General features: G+C 56.4%; 1 protein-coding gene across 5 annotated transcripts in view; it reads left to right on the top strand.

Annotated features, from left to right (window-relative positions):
- The window catches only part of LARP1 (La ribonucleoprotein 1, translational regulator), a 48,711-nt gene that overhangs the window by 31,879 nt on the left and 2,103 nt on the right, over positions 1 to 14,729 (top strand). For 3 of the 5 annotated variants that reach the window (XM_076350025.1, XM_076350029.1, XM_076350028.1), the window contains 17 exons: positions 697 to 762; positions 1,572 to 1,743; positions 2,358 to 2,489; positions 2,687 to 2,839; positions 3,542 to 3,704; positions 3,988 to 4,132; positions 4,360 to 4,534; positions 5,417 to 5,586; positions 5,892 to 6,251; positions 7,475 to 7,598; positions 8,212 to 8,417; positions 8,512 to 8,618; positions 9,005 to 9,156; positions 9,466 to 9,610; positions 9,848 to 9,957; positions 10,478 to 10,605; positions 11,188 to 13,896. In XM_076350025.1, coding sequence (XP_076206140.1) covers positions 697 to 762; positions 1,572 to 1,743; positions 2,358 to 2,489; positions 2,687 to 2,839; positions 3,542 to 3,704; positions 3,988 to 4,132; positions 4,360 to 4,534; positions 5,417 to 5,586; positions 5,892 to 6,251; positions 7,475 to 7,598; positions 8,212 to 8,417; positions 8,512 to 8,618; positions 9,005 to 9,156; positions 9,466 to 9,610; positions 9,848 to 9,957; positions 10,478 to 10,605; positions 11,188 to 11,409 — 2,730 coding nt within the window. In that variant the 3' untranslated portion in view covers positions 11,410 to 13,896. Of the gene's footprint in view, positions 1 to 696; positions 763 to 1,571; positions 1,744 to 2,357; positions 2,490 to 2,686; positions 2,840 to 3,541; positions 3,705 to 3,987; positions 4,133 to 4,359; positions 4,535 to 5,416; positions 5,587 to 5,891; positions 6,252 to 7,474; positions 7,599 to 8,211; positions 8,418 to 8,511; positions 8,619 to 9,004; positions 9,157 to 9,465; positions 9,611 to 9,847; positions 9,958 to 10,477; positions 10,606 to 11,187; positions 13,897 to 14,729 lie in introns of those variants that run through there. The other 2 variants (XR_012996359.1, XM_076350026.1) reach the window with 2 other exon arrangements.

Consider the following 14,729-nt stretch of genomic DNA (forward strand, 5'->3'; position numbering starts at 1 on the left):
CTCTGTCCTGCAGGTCCTCTCTGAAACCTGGAAGAGGTAGAAATGATGGTAGTGGCCAGGGCACTTACTCAGCAGAGAAGTGACTGGTGGTGCCCCATGTGGCCATGGGTTGTCTGGAACGAGGGAGCTCCCATCATCAGATACCTGCTTGAATTTTCCCACCGATTCTACTACGTGATCCCTTTGCTTTGTTGTTGCCAGCGCTTGGTCGCAGTTGGGCGCTTAAGTGAAGCTACGCCTGGCTGTAACCTGCCACTAGGTGGAGGCAGCTTCTTTAACGGGATGTGGTTGCTTAGGTGGATTTAGGATGCTGAAAGCTCTGTGCTTTCCCTGTCCAAGGGCCAGTGCCTGTGATGGGTGGCTTGGTGCCAAATGTTGCTGCTGGGGCAAAAAGTTTGATGGGAGCTGGGAGGCTGGTAGCTTACGGGGCAGCCGGTGGCAGCCTCATTATAATCCTGGATAGACATAAACTTGTCTGCAGTTATTTGGGATTTATTTGGGGGCCCTGCTTGGGTGGGGAGAGGGGCTGTGTGTATGCAGCTTGGGTGTCACCCCCAGACCTCTCGGGGACAGCTGTCCACAGGACAGCGGTGGGTGGTGGCTGTGACAGTGTGGCTGAAAGGGCTTCTGGCTGCTGATGCAGGGAGCAGCACCTGCAGCTTGTGCACTAATGAGACCTTTCTCTTTGGATACAAGGTTGGTGACTTCGGTGATGCCACAAACTGGCCAACACCTGGAGAAATAGCCCACAAGAGCGTCCAGGTGAGAACACACAATTCCTCTGGTGAGCAGGATAAGGCCCTTGCAGACCTCCCTGTCCCTCTGTGGTGCTGGGAGCGCTGGCTGAGCCAGGCCATTTGGGGTCCTGAGTGTCAGCGCGGAGGCAGCCAGGAATAGCGTGCAGGGTGCAGGGGATTTCCTTTTAGGGCTGCCCTGCACATCGGGCTCCCTCCCTTGGTGCTATTCTGGGAGCCTGGAGCCCAGTCTAAACGCCTGGGCTGGGTGAAGCAGGTAGGGCAGCTCGCAGACCTGCTCTCCTCAGGGCTGCTCAGTGCAAGAAGGGGCCTGGGCAAAAGCCAAGACTTCCCCGGGAGAAACTGAAAACACCTATGAGGACAGGCTAGTGTGTCCGAGGGGCATGGCCTTCCTTTCCTGCTACAGACGTGGGTGTTGTTGAAACCTTTCTATTTTTGGATGCTGCTTTGCCAGCTCCTGGCTGCCTGTCAGGACATGAGGGTCACTCATCCTTATGCCCTTGGGGCAGTCCGGTCCCTTGTAGGAAACGCCCCATCCAGGAGCACCAGGCCTCCCTGATGGTCCATCTTGGTAACTGCTGTGCCTGGGGCTTGTGTCTCAGCTCGAGCACTTCCCAGCATCTGTAGAGCCCCCTACCTGGCTCAGACATAAGCCCTTCCCCAGGAACAGGACAGCTCTGGGAGGCACAGAGCAGGGATGCTCCCAGCCTAGGGCAAGGTCCTCCTGTTCTTGCTCCTGTTGGGACAGCTGGGGTCTGCCTCCAGCTCTTCATTTCTCCCACCTGTCACATCTTTCCTGCACTGGTGTGTCTCCAGCAGCCACACAAAGCACCGTCCCTCCGGAAACTGCCTGTCAAGAAAGACATGAAAGAGCAGGAGAAAGGGGATGGGAGCGACAGCAAAGAGAGCCTGAAAACCAAATCAGATGAGTCTGGGGAGGAGAAGAATGGTGACGATGACAACCAGAAGTCAGCTCAGAAGAAGAAAGGTAAGGCAGGACCTGGCAGGGACAGTACCCCGGGCTCAGCCTGTCTCCCCCTCTGTGACCCACAGCCAGGTGGTAGCACCCACCACGTTCCCTGGGGGCCTTACTGTGGGACATGGTCCCAATGCAGGGACAGCTGCAGTGAAAAGGTGTTTGCAGGCTTCAATGGGACAAAGTGTCATTTTGGTGGGAGCAGGTGGAGCAGGGCCCAAGTAGGGGCATCCGTGTGTCTGTCGGGGAGCAGGGCAGTAGTCTGCCCTCTCACGTGTGCTCCGTGGTGGCACAGAAAAGCCCGTGACTGTGGGTTGCATCAGCCGTGGTTGACACGTGGGGTCAGTCTGGCCTGAGCTTCAGCGGACAGAAAGGGGCAGAGGAAGGACAAGTGCCATGAAGCAACAGGGGAGTTTTGTGTCACGTCCCTTCATGCCTGAGAGTCCCGGTCGGAGCCTTTCTGCATCCAGTGAGGCCTGGAGGGATGCCTGAGGACAGGGTTGGTCCAAAAGGCCCCCCTGCTTTCTCTCCTCCATGTATGGTGGCTGTGTGGCAAGAGGGGGCTGTGGGGGAGGAAGCAGATGCTCTCTGAACCTGTGTCACACCCAAAACCTGTCCTTTTGCAGGCAACAAACACAAGTGGGTCCCTTTGCAGATCGACATGAAGTCAGAGGTGCCTAGGGACAAAACGGCCTCTCGGAACAACCGGCAAAATGAGCAGCACAGGCACCCCTCCAACAACCGCAGCGAGCTGAAAGGTGAAGGCTTGGGCTGGGAACCCACTATCACTGTCCTTGGCCGTGGGGCAGAGCGAGCCCCGATGCCCACGCATGGCATGGGGTGGTGGGGATGCTTCCTGTGTTCAGAGGGCTCAGGGGGCAGTGGGCTTGCTTCAGGGAGGTGCCTTCATCCTGTAACACTCCTCCTCCTGCCTCTCCTTCCCCGTCTGCTGCAGGCTGGCACCCGGACAACAAGCATGAGCGCAGCTGGCAGGACCACGATGAAACCTCCAGCGTGAAGAGCGAGGGAGGAGCTGTGCGAGGGACCTTCCGGGGCCGAGGCCGGGGACGTGGCAGGGGACGTGGCCGTGGCAGAGGAGGTGATGACTGTATGTGCAGTCTTGTGACAGTAGGGAGAGAACAGGGCATGTGCCAAAGTGTGCAGGGCTCTGTGTGTGTGTGTGAGACCTGGGGCTCCAAAGCGGGCTGGGGAGGGTAGAGTGCTGTAGGAATACAGGGAAACATTGTGGCACGTCATCCCAGCTGATAAGTTGAGATGCTTTTAATAAAAGCAAATTATTATTCTTAGTATTTTAATAAAGGCAAGTGTCTTTCCGCTACTTAGGCCAAGCTCTTCCACCTGTTTTCTGCCCCTTGCTGTACCTCTGTGTGCAGGAGTTGAAGCATGCTGATACTCTGCGTGGGCTTTATGTCATGTTGAGAGCCAAGCAGGAGTCTTGGCTTGGATGGGGAAGAGCATCTGCACTGGCATTTGGCAGGGCAGTGTCTGCTAACCCTGACACAGCTTCAGTGTAGGGCCTTCGTGTGTCACCTGGGCTGCCCAGTTGCTCCTGGGTAAGAGGGCTCCTGGCCTCTCTTCGGCTTGGTGTGTTGAGGTGTCACTGGGATCCCTTCTGAGGCAAAGGCTGAGGTGAGGATGTGGGTCAGTGATGCCCCATTGTGGGCTGCTATGGGGGCCCCAGGAACAGTGCAGAGGAAGCTATTTGTGCAGGAGTTTGGCCCCATCTGGCAGCGCAGCCTGTCTAGCAGATGCCAAGGGCTCTGTGCTGACCCTTACTGGTGTCCCACAGGGCATTTCGACTACCAGTATGGGTACCGGAAATTCGAGGGCTCGGATGGCTCCCGCACCCAGAAGTATGCTAGCAACATCACTTACTACTTTGACAACATCAGCAGCGCCGAGCTCTACAGCGTGGACCAGGAACTGCTCAAGGACTACATCAAGCGGCAGATGTAAGCACCGCCTCTTCTCCTGTCTGAGTGTTGGCTGGTGGTGGGATGTTCACAGATGCCCTCCCTAGAGACTGCGTAGCTAATCCCGTGGGTAGGGTTAGAGCCGAGGTGCGTTGACTCTGTGCCATGCAGTTTGCAGCACCAGCTTGCCCCAAGTCTGGGCTCCCCAGGCTGTCTCTCTTCAGCCTCGCAGTAGCAGAAGTGTGTGGGGGGATTATTTCCTCAGGGGTGCCCAGAGGAAGGTGGCTTGGAGCTGCCTCTCACTGACGTGTTGTCCATACAGAGAATATTACTTCAGTGTGGACAACCTGGAGCGAGACTTCTTCCTGCGTCGCAAGATGGACTCGGATGGCTTCCTTCCCATCACCCTGATTGCCAGCTTCCACCGGGTGCAGGCGCTGACCACCGACATCAGCCTTATCATTAAGGTGAGGGCAAGGAAAGATGAACTTTCCTTCTTGTTCTGCTTCTCACCACCCCTGTCTGAGGCCTGTTTTCTAGATGGGCTGTGGGTGAGATGCAAGTGGAGCCTTCCCTTGTCCTTAACTTGCTCTCTCCTCCTCCTCTTGGTCCTCCTAGGGAGGAAGGGCTGGGGCTGAGCCACTCAACGTGCCAAGGCAGGGCTCTAAGTTAACTGGGTATCACTTGGTTCCAGGCTCTGAAGGACAGCAAAGTGGTGGAAATCGTGGACGAGAAGATCAGGAGAAAAGAGCAGCCAGAAAAATGGGCTCTGCCTGGCCCTCCTATGGCAGACTACACACAAACAGACTTCTCACAGTTCATCAACTGCCCTGAGTTTGTGCCCCGGCAAAGCTTCCAGAAAGAGACAGGTCAGCACTGGGGGAATGTGGAGGGAGGTGTGGGATGCAGTGTTGGTACTGCAGCAGGACTGAGACCCTGAGAGTCAGGAGTGTTCCCCAAGGCGGGGCTCTGCCGTTTGCTTTCTGCTTGGTGGTGGGAGCTGGTATGGGCTCTGTCTTCAGACCCCCAGAGTGCTGCTGCCTCTTGTACATGGGGAAATATGAAAGAGACAGAGTCTGTGGCTTTTCCTCTGCGGGGGCTGAAGGGATTCAGAAGGGGTCAGTCCTGCTGAAAGTCTCAGCTGTGCCTGGAACTGTGCTACCACTGCTGGGCAGAGCAGAGGGCACTCGTGAACCCGACCTTTTACTTAATGGGTGAGGAGATACTGGGCACAAATGGGGCAGCAGGTATGGAGCTGTCAACCGAGTGCTGGGGAAGGGTCTGCTGTCCTTCATGGGCTGCCCCCTGCTCTTGTCACCCCATCCCATGGGTGCTGGCAGAAGCCCAGGGCTGGGCCTGAGAGGCCAAGTGGAGGATCTTCTTGGTGCTGTCATAAGAGTTAGTTCTGGCAGGAGAAGATCTGTTTCCACTGGCTCTGGGCTGTCTCGGAAAGATTTCCCCGAGAGCAACAGAGTCACCGCCTGCTTTAGGGCTCTGTGTGTCTGTGATACTGTCACCTGCAGAGCTCTGTGGCTGCCACCAGCATCACAGCCTTAACCGGACACTTCCCCCCCCCCCCAAGCACTTGTGGGCAATGTGCTGGTAAGCCTTGGCCACTGGATGCTAGTTAGTCCCGCAAGCTGTGCCATGCTGCCAAAATAACTCCCTCTTCGGTCAGGTGCTTTAACTACACAACCCCCCAGGCTCCCCCCCCTCCCTCTAAAGCACCTTGTGGCTCTTGGTGGCTCTAGAGTCTGCTCCTGGCTCCCCACGTCCCGCCAGCCCAGTCCCCACCAAAACGGAGGAGGTCAGTAACCTGAAGACGATGCCCAAGGGCCTGTCTGCAAGTCTGCCAGACCTGGATTCAGAGACGTGGATTGAAGTGAAGAAGAGACCTCGACCCTCGCCAGCCAGGCCCAAGGTAGGTGGTGATGTAGGAGCTGTTGGGGTGGGGGTCTCCCAGTTGTCTGGGTGACTTGAATCATAAGTAGGCAGGCTTCAGATCAAGTAAGGTCTGTCTGTCATGGGAGTGATGTCCTAGTCTCTCCTGGCCCCATCTGACCCCCTTCGGAGCTGCTTCCCAGTGGTGTAAATAAGGTATTCTCCCCAGATGGGCACCTTCTGGCTGCAGTAAGGAAACATGGGGCAATAGTTGTGTCTCCAAGCAGAAGGCTTGTGCTGCTATGTGGTCTTTACCCTGTGTCACCCTTGCCCACCTACCTGTAGAAACCAGAGGAGTCAAAGACACCACAGCAGCAGAAGCAGAAGGACCAAGATGAACCTGAGGAGCTAGACTTCCTCTTTGATGAGGAGATGGAGCAGATGGATGGCCGCAAGAACACCTTCACTGACTGGTCAGATGAAGATTCGGATTATGAGATCGACGATCGGGATGTGAACAAGATCCTCATCGTGACGCAGACGCCTCCTTACCTGCGCCGGCATCCTGGCGGGGACCGGACTGGTAACCACACATCCAGGGCTAAAATGAGCTCAGAGCTGGCCAAGGTGATCAACGATGGGCTGTACTACTACGAGCAGGACCTGTGGACAGAGCAGTTTGAGCCAGAGTATTCGCAGATCAAGGTGAGAGCAGCTGATCCAAGGAAGGGAGTGCATGTGGGCACGGGGCTCCTGACGGGGAGCTTCATGTGCAGCAGACTGGCCGCCTTGGTGGTGTGGGGTGGAAAGGGTGGTACTGCGGGTTACAGCCCGCTCATGGGGTAGGGCTAAGCTGAGATTAGTCCTCTTGTAGAGCTCAGGATTCCTGGCTCCCAGTGTCATGCTCTGCTGTGTTGGGGATAAACACAGCTCTGTAACATGGCGTAAGGCTGCAGCCAGGTAAACAAAATGCTGGTAACGGGGTGACCTGGAACATGGGGTCCATTGCTCCGCTGTCTGCCAGGGTCTTGGCAGACAGTGCCAGATCTATGGAGGGAACCAGGTGTCCATAGTGCCCAGCGCTCCATGGCACGGTCCCTTGGAGACTGCGCTTATTGGGAATGGGTTCATTGATGGCTGGGCTGCACTTGGCCTGTGCTCTTCTCCGCTTTGCTGCTAGTTTGCACAGACTTGGGCTTTTTATAGAAAGCCCATCTGCTGCCTTGAAACATTTGAGTCCCAGCTTGGTGACTCTCACGGTCGGGGACTTGCCTAGGCTTGTTCAGCAGCTGGAGTTATTTTGGCTGCAAGGTGGACTGGCCCATTGGAGCTACCAGCTGAGCTCAGTGTTCCCACGTCTAGTACCTGGTACATTGCTGAAGCAGTGCTGCTCTTCGAGGTGGTAGAAGCTGAGGGTGTGGGGAGAGCAGGTGACAGAGGGACAGTGTGTGCTGGGGGTATGGGTCCTTCAAATACATGGGAGCATTGTGCCCCACTGCTGGTGTGGTGGTGAGGATGAGGGGAGGAGGCTCTAGGGATGCAAGAAGGTGGCGGGGACAGTGGGGTCCTGGCCAGGCTTGCCTTGAACCTTGCTGCACCGGTGCCGATGCAGGCGTCTAAAAGCCTGAAAGAAGCAAGCCATGGTTAGCAGAGCTGCCTTGTAGGATCCCTGAAAGCTTGGGAGCAGCAAGTGGCTCAGATCTGGCCCATGCAGGGCCCCATTGCAGGGGGGGCCAGGTCTGCTGCATCTCCCCTCCCTACCTCCATGCAGCACGTCGCCCTTCTGGGCACCAAGGCCTTATGGCTGCACTTGGTGCCCAGCATTGTGGCCATTGCACAAGCCATTGCACAATCGGTCACGATGAGTTGATGGGATGAGGGTAGAAGAGGGCAATTGGTTGCTTCATTGTCGTCCTCTTCCAATGCAGCAAGAAGTGGAGAACTTCAAGAAGGTGAATATGATCAGCAGGGAGCAGTTCGACACCCTGACCCCAGAGCCCCCCGTGGATCCAAACCAGGAAGTCCCTCCTGGTCCCCCCAGGTTCCAGCAAGGTAAGAGACAGGGGACACGAGTGGAGTGGGACTGATTTGTCCCTGTTCCTCCTAGTGAGAGGTCCTTGGAGGTTGGGTAGCAGCTGGGGAGAAGGAATTGGGGCCACTGGTGTGTGGGATTATCTTTCCCAGAGCAATGCTCTTCTCCCAGCTGAACGTTTTGGGGCTCCAGAAGAGGAGGCCCAAAAGCAGAGGTGTTCCAGCAGAGTGAGGAAACTTTGGTGGACTTTGATGTAGCTCCCTGGATGTGATTTTTCTTTTGGACCCTCTTGGAGTACCTGGAAGGCAATTGGCCACTGGGCCTCGCTTGCCTGTGTGTGGGGCCTGGTGCCCTGTCCTTCTCCTGGGGATGGGGGATTTGTCACTGCTGTTAGCCACTGGGAAGCAGATACCTTGTGGAATCCCTGGAAGCTCAGTCCTTGGATCTGCTTGCTAGGCTTTGGGCTGTTTGGCCAGGCTGGATTTGAAGCTGCTTGTCTCGGAGGGCTGGGATGTGACCCTGCATTCCTGCCCCTGCTGTTTCCCATCTGCCAGATGGGTGTCCCTTGGCTATAGTGATGCTCTTGTGCTCAGAGCTCAGCTTGACCCAGGGTGGGGGGTTTCCTCTCTGCAGTACCTACAGATGCTTTGGCTAACAAGTTGTTTGGAGTCCCTGAGCCTTCAACCATTGCCCGGTCTTTGCCTACGACTGTACCAGAATCACCCAACTACCGCAACGCCAGGACCCCCCGGACCCCTCGCACACCTCAGCTGAAGGACCCGACACAGACGCCCCGGTTCTACCCGGTGGTGAAAGAGGGCAGGACGATAGATGCCAAGGTGGGACCAGGCTGGGGTGTGGGACGGGAGCTGGGGTTTCCCAGTGGGGCCTGGGGAGGAAGGGGACGTGTACCTGATGCACCATGTCTTGCAGACTCCACGGAAGAGGAAGACGAGGCACAGTTCAAACCCCCCGATGGAGTGCCATGTGGGCTGGGTGATGGACTCTCGGGAGCACAGGCCCCGAACTGCCTCAATCAGGTACTGGAGACAGGCATGCATGATCACGAAGGAGCCAGAAATGGGAAAGGGAGCGAGTGTGGGAAGGAAGGGGAAAGGCAGCGCCTGGTCTTGCAGGGGAGGTCTCCTGTTAGGTGGCTGCAGAAAAGACTGGGACCCAACTTGTCCCTCCTGGAAGGAGCTGAGGAAAATGTGAAGCCTTGGAGTAACAACATGAGACTCGGTTGGAAACATTGGTTCCCTCCTTAGTAGGATACACCATGGCTCAGGTCCCAAACCCAGAGTAGACAGTCACAGGGAGTTGGTGGGACCAACAGACAAGTGCTGCGGGGTGGAGTGTGACCCCACTCCACTGTCGGCTGGGTGATGCAAGGAAGGGGGTTGACGGAAGTGTCTCTCATGCTCAGCTCCAGCCCCTCGGAGGGGACCCCAGCTGTCGGAAGCTACGGATGCACCCCGCAGTCCCTGCCCAAGTTTCAGCATCCTTCGCACGAGCTGCTCAAGGAGAACGGCTTCACGCAACATGTCTACCACAAGTACCGTCGGCGCTGCCTTAACGGTAGGGATGCCTGCACCGCAGGGCGTGGGGCAGGATGTCTCTGCTCTGCTCTGTCAGGGGGCAGGGTACGGCTGCAGAGCATGCCCACAGAGATAAGCAGGGAAATAAGCAGGGTCCTACAGGACAACCTTGCTGGTAGCTGCTGTTTCCCCATAGTTTGTAGTGAGCACAAGCTGTGGCTCAGGGCATCAAGCACTGGGACTGGGTGTAGTCACAGTGACACAGGGCCCTCCTGTACATGAGCCCTTGTGCAGAGCTGGCTCCCTGGGAGAGGATCTGCCTTGCAATCATCCCCTCTTCCCGAAACAGAGCGGAAACGACTGGGCATTGGTCAGTCCCAGGAGATGAACACGCTTTTCCGGTTCTGGTCCTTCTTCCTCCGAGATCACTTCAACAAGAAAATGTACGAGGAGTTCAAGCAACTGGCTGTGGAGGATGGGAAGGAGGGATACAGGTAGGAGAGAAGGGGCGGAGTGGCCTTTCCTGGGAGGGGAGTGGGGGAAGGATTCGGCCTTTTGCAGGGCTCACAGCAAAACAAAGGCAGTATCTCTGCCTTGCTCAAAGGTAGGACTGGGGCCACCCTCAGTCACCTCCTACTGCTGGTACGCAACAGGGCTCTTGCCGCAAGAGCCTCTCTGCCTGGGTGTTGCATGCACTGGTGTCTGAGCACCACATGCTGCTGTGTTCCCAGGTACGGTCTGGAGTGCCTTTTCAGATACTACAGTTACGGGCTGGAGAAGAAATTCCGGCCAGACATATTTAAGGACTTTCAAGAAGAGACCATCAAGGATTACGAAGCTGGTAGGTGCCTCCTTTGGCCTTCCCTGAGGTTGGCAGCGATGTAGCCCAGCTGCATGGCTGCCCCTGGGCCTCTTCTCATGACTTTGGGGAAGCCACGTAAAGCTGTACATTAACGTGTGCAGCGGGGACCGGCTGGATGTCCTGTTGCTCGCTTCACGGGAGAGGGTTGAGTGGATGCTCACCGGCCTGAAGACTTCCTGAGGGGGGCAATGGGAGGCTGTAGCTCTCCCAAAACATTTCTCTAGATGCACCGGTTCCTCTAGGATTTCTCAAGGCCCTGCAGTGGCTGAGCTCTGTCACCACCAGGTCAGCCGAGCCTGGGGACATCCCCTGTCAAGAGGGCTGCCAGTACTGATGTAGGTTGCTTCCCTCCAGGTTCTCCATCTCAGCTTGGTTGTGCTCACCAGTGGGACAGGAGGGTCCATGGGGTTGAGCGGTGGGGAAGCCTGGAGGAAAGGGTTCTGATGTCTGGTTTGATTTTTGTTCTGCTGACGTCTGGTTTGGTTTTCTCCCCCTTCAGGACAGCTCTATGGGCTGGAAAAGTTCTGGGCCTTCTTAAAATATTCCAAAGCCAAAAATCTGGACATTAACAGCAAACTGCAAGAATACCTCAGCAAGTTCAAGCGCCTCGAGGACTTCCGAGTGGATGTGAGTAGACACAATGCCTGCACCACACTGATGGCCCCTGCAAACACCCCTTGGTCCCCTCCGAGGAGGATTCTGGGGGCCGGTCCCCAGGCAGTGCTAGGTAGGGGAAGTCAGTGACACCTAGTGTCATGCCCTGTCATTGTAGCTGGGCCAGGAGCAAGCTGCAGGGTTTGAATATTGCAGATCCAGTTCAGAGCAGCTCTCTGGGGAATTGGATGAGCCCATCTTCCCCGATGAGCTGAGGAGGAAAGTGAGCCTGGATGGCTTGAGTGGCGCTAGCATTGTGTGGAGCTCTGGCTCCCGGACTTCTGGACTGTGCCCCTCTGTGGGAAGGAGGTGCCTAAGAGCAAGTTGTCACCCTTGTGCTCGATTGGAAGTCGGTCTGTCTTTCTGTCAGCAAATCTGGCAGCGGTAGATTTGGAGAGAAGGGCAGCTGTGTGCTTGGGGTGGGTATGCATGTTCCTTGTGGGTCAGGGAGAGGCATCGCAACTAGAGGTTTGCAGGAAGGCTGTTCTCTGATCCAGGGGGAGGGCATCTGCATTTGGAGGAGGTTGTGCTGATACTGGGGTGCTTCTCTTCCAGCCACCCATGGGGGAGGAAGGTGGACACAAGAGATACCCTACGACGTCAGGGGGAGATGGCAGGAAGCGCTACCCATCCCAGTCTTCCAGCAAAACGGTCAGCCAGTGCCCATCCAGCCAAGCCCACGCCTCACCCAGCCAGCCTGCACAAGAGGATGCCAAAAACCTGAGCCAGCAATCTCCTGCCCCGTCGGCTGCAGAATCGCAGACAGTGGGGAAGTAGAGAGGCTGCAGTGTCTGCTTCCTGCCAGGGGACAGGGTGGGTTGGTGGGGGACTGGCTCGGAGAAGGGGAGATGTGAGGGAGTGGGACAGGAAGGGAGCTGGAAGGTGGGTGCCCAGGAATAGGCTGCTTGGGAGAAACTTCAACGCACACGATTTTTTTTTCTCTCGTGGCTGGAAAGCAAAGATGATCTGCATCTAAAACACCATTTTGCTATTACAAACCTGACCAGAGCCAGACCTGCTCCCAGCAGACCCACCCTTTGCTTTCCCTTCCCTCCCCTCCTGTGCACATGCTCATGTCTTAGTGTCTCTTCAAAAAAAAATGTTCTGGCTGGGTTGGAAAGGGGAGATTTTTTTATTATTATATATATATATCAAGTTTTAAATTATTGCTAGAAGTTCGTCTGGATTTACCAAAACAAGTCTGCTCTGTGTGGCCCCAACAACTCCCCTCTGTGTCCCCCCTCGGATCGCAGGGCAGCCTGCTGAGGAAGCTCAGAGGAGCGAGGTTCCCTGATGGGGGACCGAAGCCGCAGTGTGTCACGATGCTGCGGAGCCTCTGATCTCCATTACCTGGCTGACGTCTCCCATTCCATGTATTGGCGGTGCCTCTCCAACATCGACCGCCGTGACAGGAGCGTTGCCCTGTTCCCTCCTCGCCAGCGTCTTCACCTCCAACCTTCCGGAGGGTCTGGCTCTCCCTCCACCCGCCTCTCCCTTCCATCACGGACAATTTGGAAGTCAACCAAAGGACCTTTGCCAAGGATAGGCTTGTTCTGACTCCTTCCTGCAAGGACGGCTGGTGGGAGGCCGGCAGGCACCTGGACTCGAGCCTGCGTGGACGGTGCACCCGCTGCCCCAGGAACACCCATAGCATGCAAAGACAGGACTTTGCCGAAGGAGGTTTTCTCTTCCTTTTCTCTTGGAAAAACAAAACAACAACAAAAAACTCAAACCCCTCTAAAACAACAACAACAAAAAACTTCAAAAAGACACATCTCCCTTTGCTTTCTTCCTTGAAAATATTATTGATGAAAAACAAAGAAAAAAAAACAAAAAAAAAAACCCAACAAAAAAAAAGTTGCCTTATGGTGGAGCTAGACTGGGGAGGCTTGCTGACTTCCCGCACCCTGGGGCGCACTGGGCACTCGGCCCCCCCGGCCCAGAGACTCCTCACGGCATTGCTGCCGAGCTGATCTTCCCCGCGGCCTTTCCTCTGACCCCGCAGCTCGCTTGGATGCCTCCCCCCCGTTGCAGAGACCCCCTGCCAGCCCTGATTCTCGTGGGGGAAGGTGCCGAGGGCAGTCAAATCCAAGACTTGTGCTCATGAAGTAGTTGAAGCCGCTACGTTGTGTATATACCATTATAGCATCCTCCCCGCGACAGCGACTGTATGTGCTTATGGCCTCACTCGGACACCCCTGTGCCCTCTCCGGGCAGGCTGGGGCGGGAGGTCAGTCTGCTCCGCTCTGCGCCTCCGGCGTGGTCGGGGGGTGAGTGGGGCAATCCCTCTTAGCAGCTGGAGGGACTGGTCCTTGCTGTGAGCGAGTGGGAGGGCTGGCATGTCCCTGGTGCCACTTAATGCTGTAGCCTGACGAGGGAGTGACGCAGCCCTGGAGAACCCGTCTCTCACAGCTGTCACTGGCCCAGGGCTGCTGGTGGGACCTTGTGCTGGGTGTGAGTGGGAGACCTGCCTGGCAAAGGAGGGATCTTGCCTGGGTTTCCTTGTGCGTCATGTCTTGGCAGGTGGCTGCGTGGAGTCTCCTGCCTAGGGCAGCGTCCCTGTGCATCTCTGAGGGCTGAGATAACATCATGCTGCTCCTTGCTTGGCTGAGGCAAAGGGATGGCTGCAGAGCTGCTGTGGCATTTACTTGGTTCCTCTACCCAGCACCAGGTGGGCTTCGGCAGGCAAACCCTCCCAAGGCTCGTGAGCTGCGTTCCCTCGCAGGGGCCATGTGTCAGAGGGGTGAGATCTGCTCCCGGGGCCTGGAAGTAGCACTGCAAAGTCATGCTCCCACTGTAAGGGTAGAAGCTCCTTTTCAGCCAGAGCTGCTTGCCTTGCTGCCGCTGTGCTCTGTCCTCTGGGTCGGGATACCTGCTTTGCAGATGGCTTGGTTGTGGCTCCGGCACTCCATCCTCGTGAGCTGCAAAGCGTGCTCCTCCTCTGCACGTTGCGGAGTGGGCACCGCAGTGGGCTACTCCAAGATGCAGCTAATTGCGTTACCCTCTGCAAAATCACAAGCTGGTAATGAACAGTGTTTTCTCAAAGTATCCAGTTGATCCAGAGCTGTGTCTCATAGCTGGGAGGAGGAGACATCTCTCCAAGGCTGTCCCTGTACGGCTGTGGGGCTGGTGGATGAGAGCAGCCAGGACCTGAGAGCAGACATCAAGAGGGCGAGCTTGGGCAAGCTGTCAATTAGCAGTGGCTGTGGATGCTCGTGGGGCCCTGGCTTGAAGTTATTACCTTCCCGAACTGACACTGCATCGAAGATGATGCTGCTTTAGTGGGGGGGGGGGGGGGGGGGGGGCGGGGAGCGGGGAGGGAGGTGGGCTGGTCTGTATGGAGCAGCTTTGTGAACTGCTGCTAGAATTGAAAGCACAGCTGGGTTTGAGTGAGGCTGGGTAGCTGCTACTTTGCTGTTTCCTGGTGGTGTGATCCCGCCCTGGTCTGTCCGCCCCTGCCACGTCGCCCTGCAGCTTGGTACCACTCGCAGGCCCGATTTCAGCCTGCCTGAGTCCATGGCTTGCTCCATTACAGCAGCAGCGCTCTGGGGTTGCGGGGTGGTAACTGGGCAAGACGGGCAAGTAACGCCTGCACAGTGCTGCGGCTGTGACTGTTATCTCTGGATTTCCCCTCTCTTGTGAGCCAGAGTCTCATCTCTGAGGTTACGGATGCAGCGGGGTTTGTGCCCGATTTGGGAAGGAGGAGCCTCGGAGGCTGGAGCTGGGGGTTGATCAGGGACACTGGAGATGCGTTGCTGGTTGTTCACAAGTGGAGGCGGGTCTGGATGTGCCGCCGGTGGTCCTTGCTGCTGTGTCCCTGTGCTCCTCTCGTCAGTGTGTGTTCTCATTTGAAGCCAATTGTCTGCATTTTAGCAACAAATGCAATAGGAAATGAGGAGGAACGAGCTCCTGCTGTGGAGTTGTTGCTTGTGGAGCAGACTGTGGAATTGCTTGGGTGGTAGAAGAGGTAAGAAATTTCCCAGAGAATTTCCCAAAATCTGAATTGATTTTTAAATTATTTTTTAATTTCTAAGGCTGAGGCTCTAGTCTCGGCACGGAAGAGTTTTCCCCCCCTCTGCCGAGTCAGTCGTTTGTCA

Source organism: Aptenodytes patagonicus, chromosome 12, assembly GCF_965638725.1.
Source record: "Aptenodytes patagonicus chromosome 12, bAptPat1.pri.cur, whole genome shotgun sequence".
Taxonomy (NCBI): Eukaryota; Metazoa; Chordata; class Aves; order Sphenisciformes; family Spheniscidae; genus Aptenodytes; species Aptenodytes patagonicus.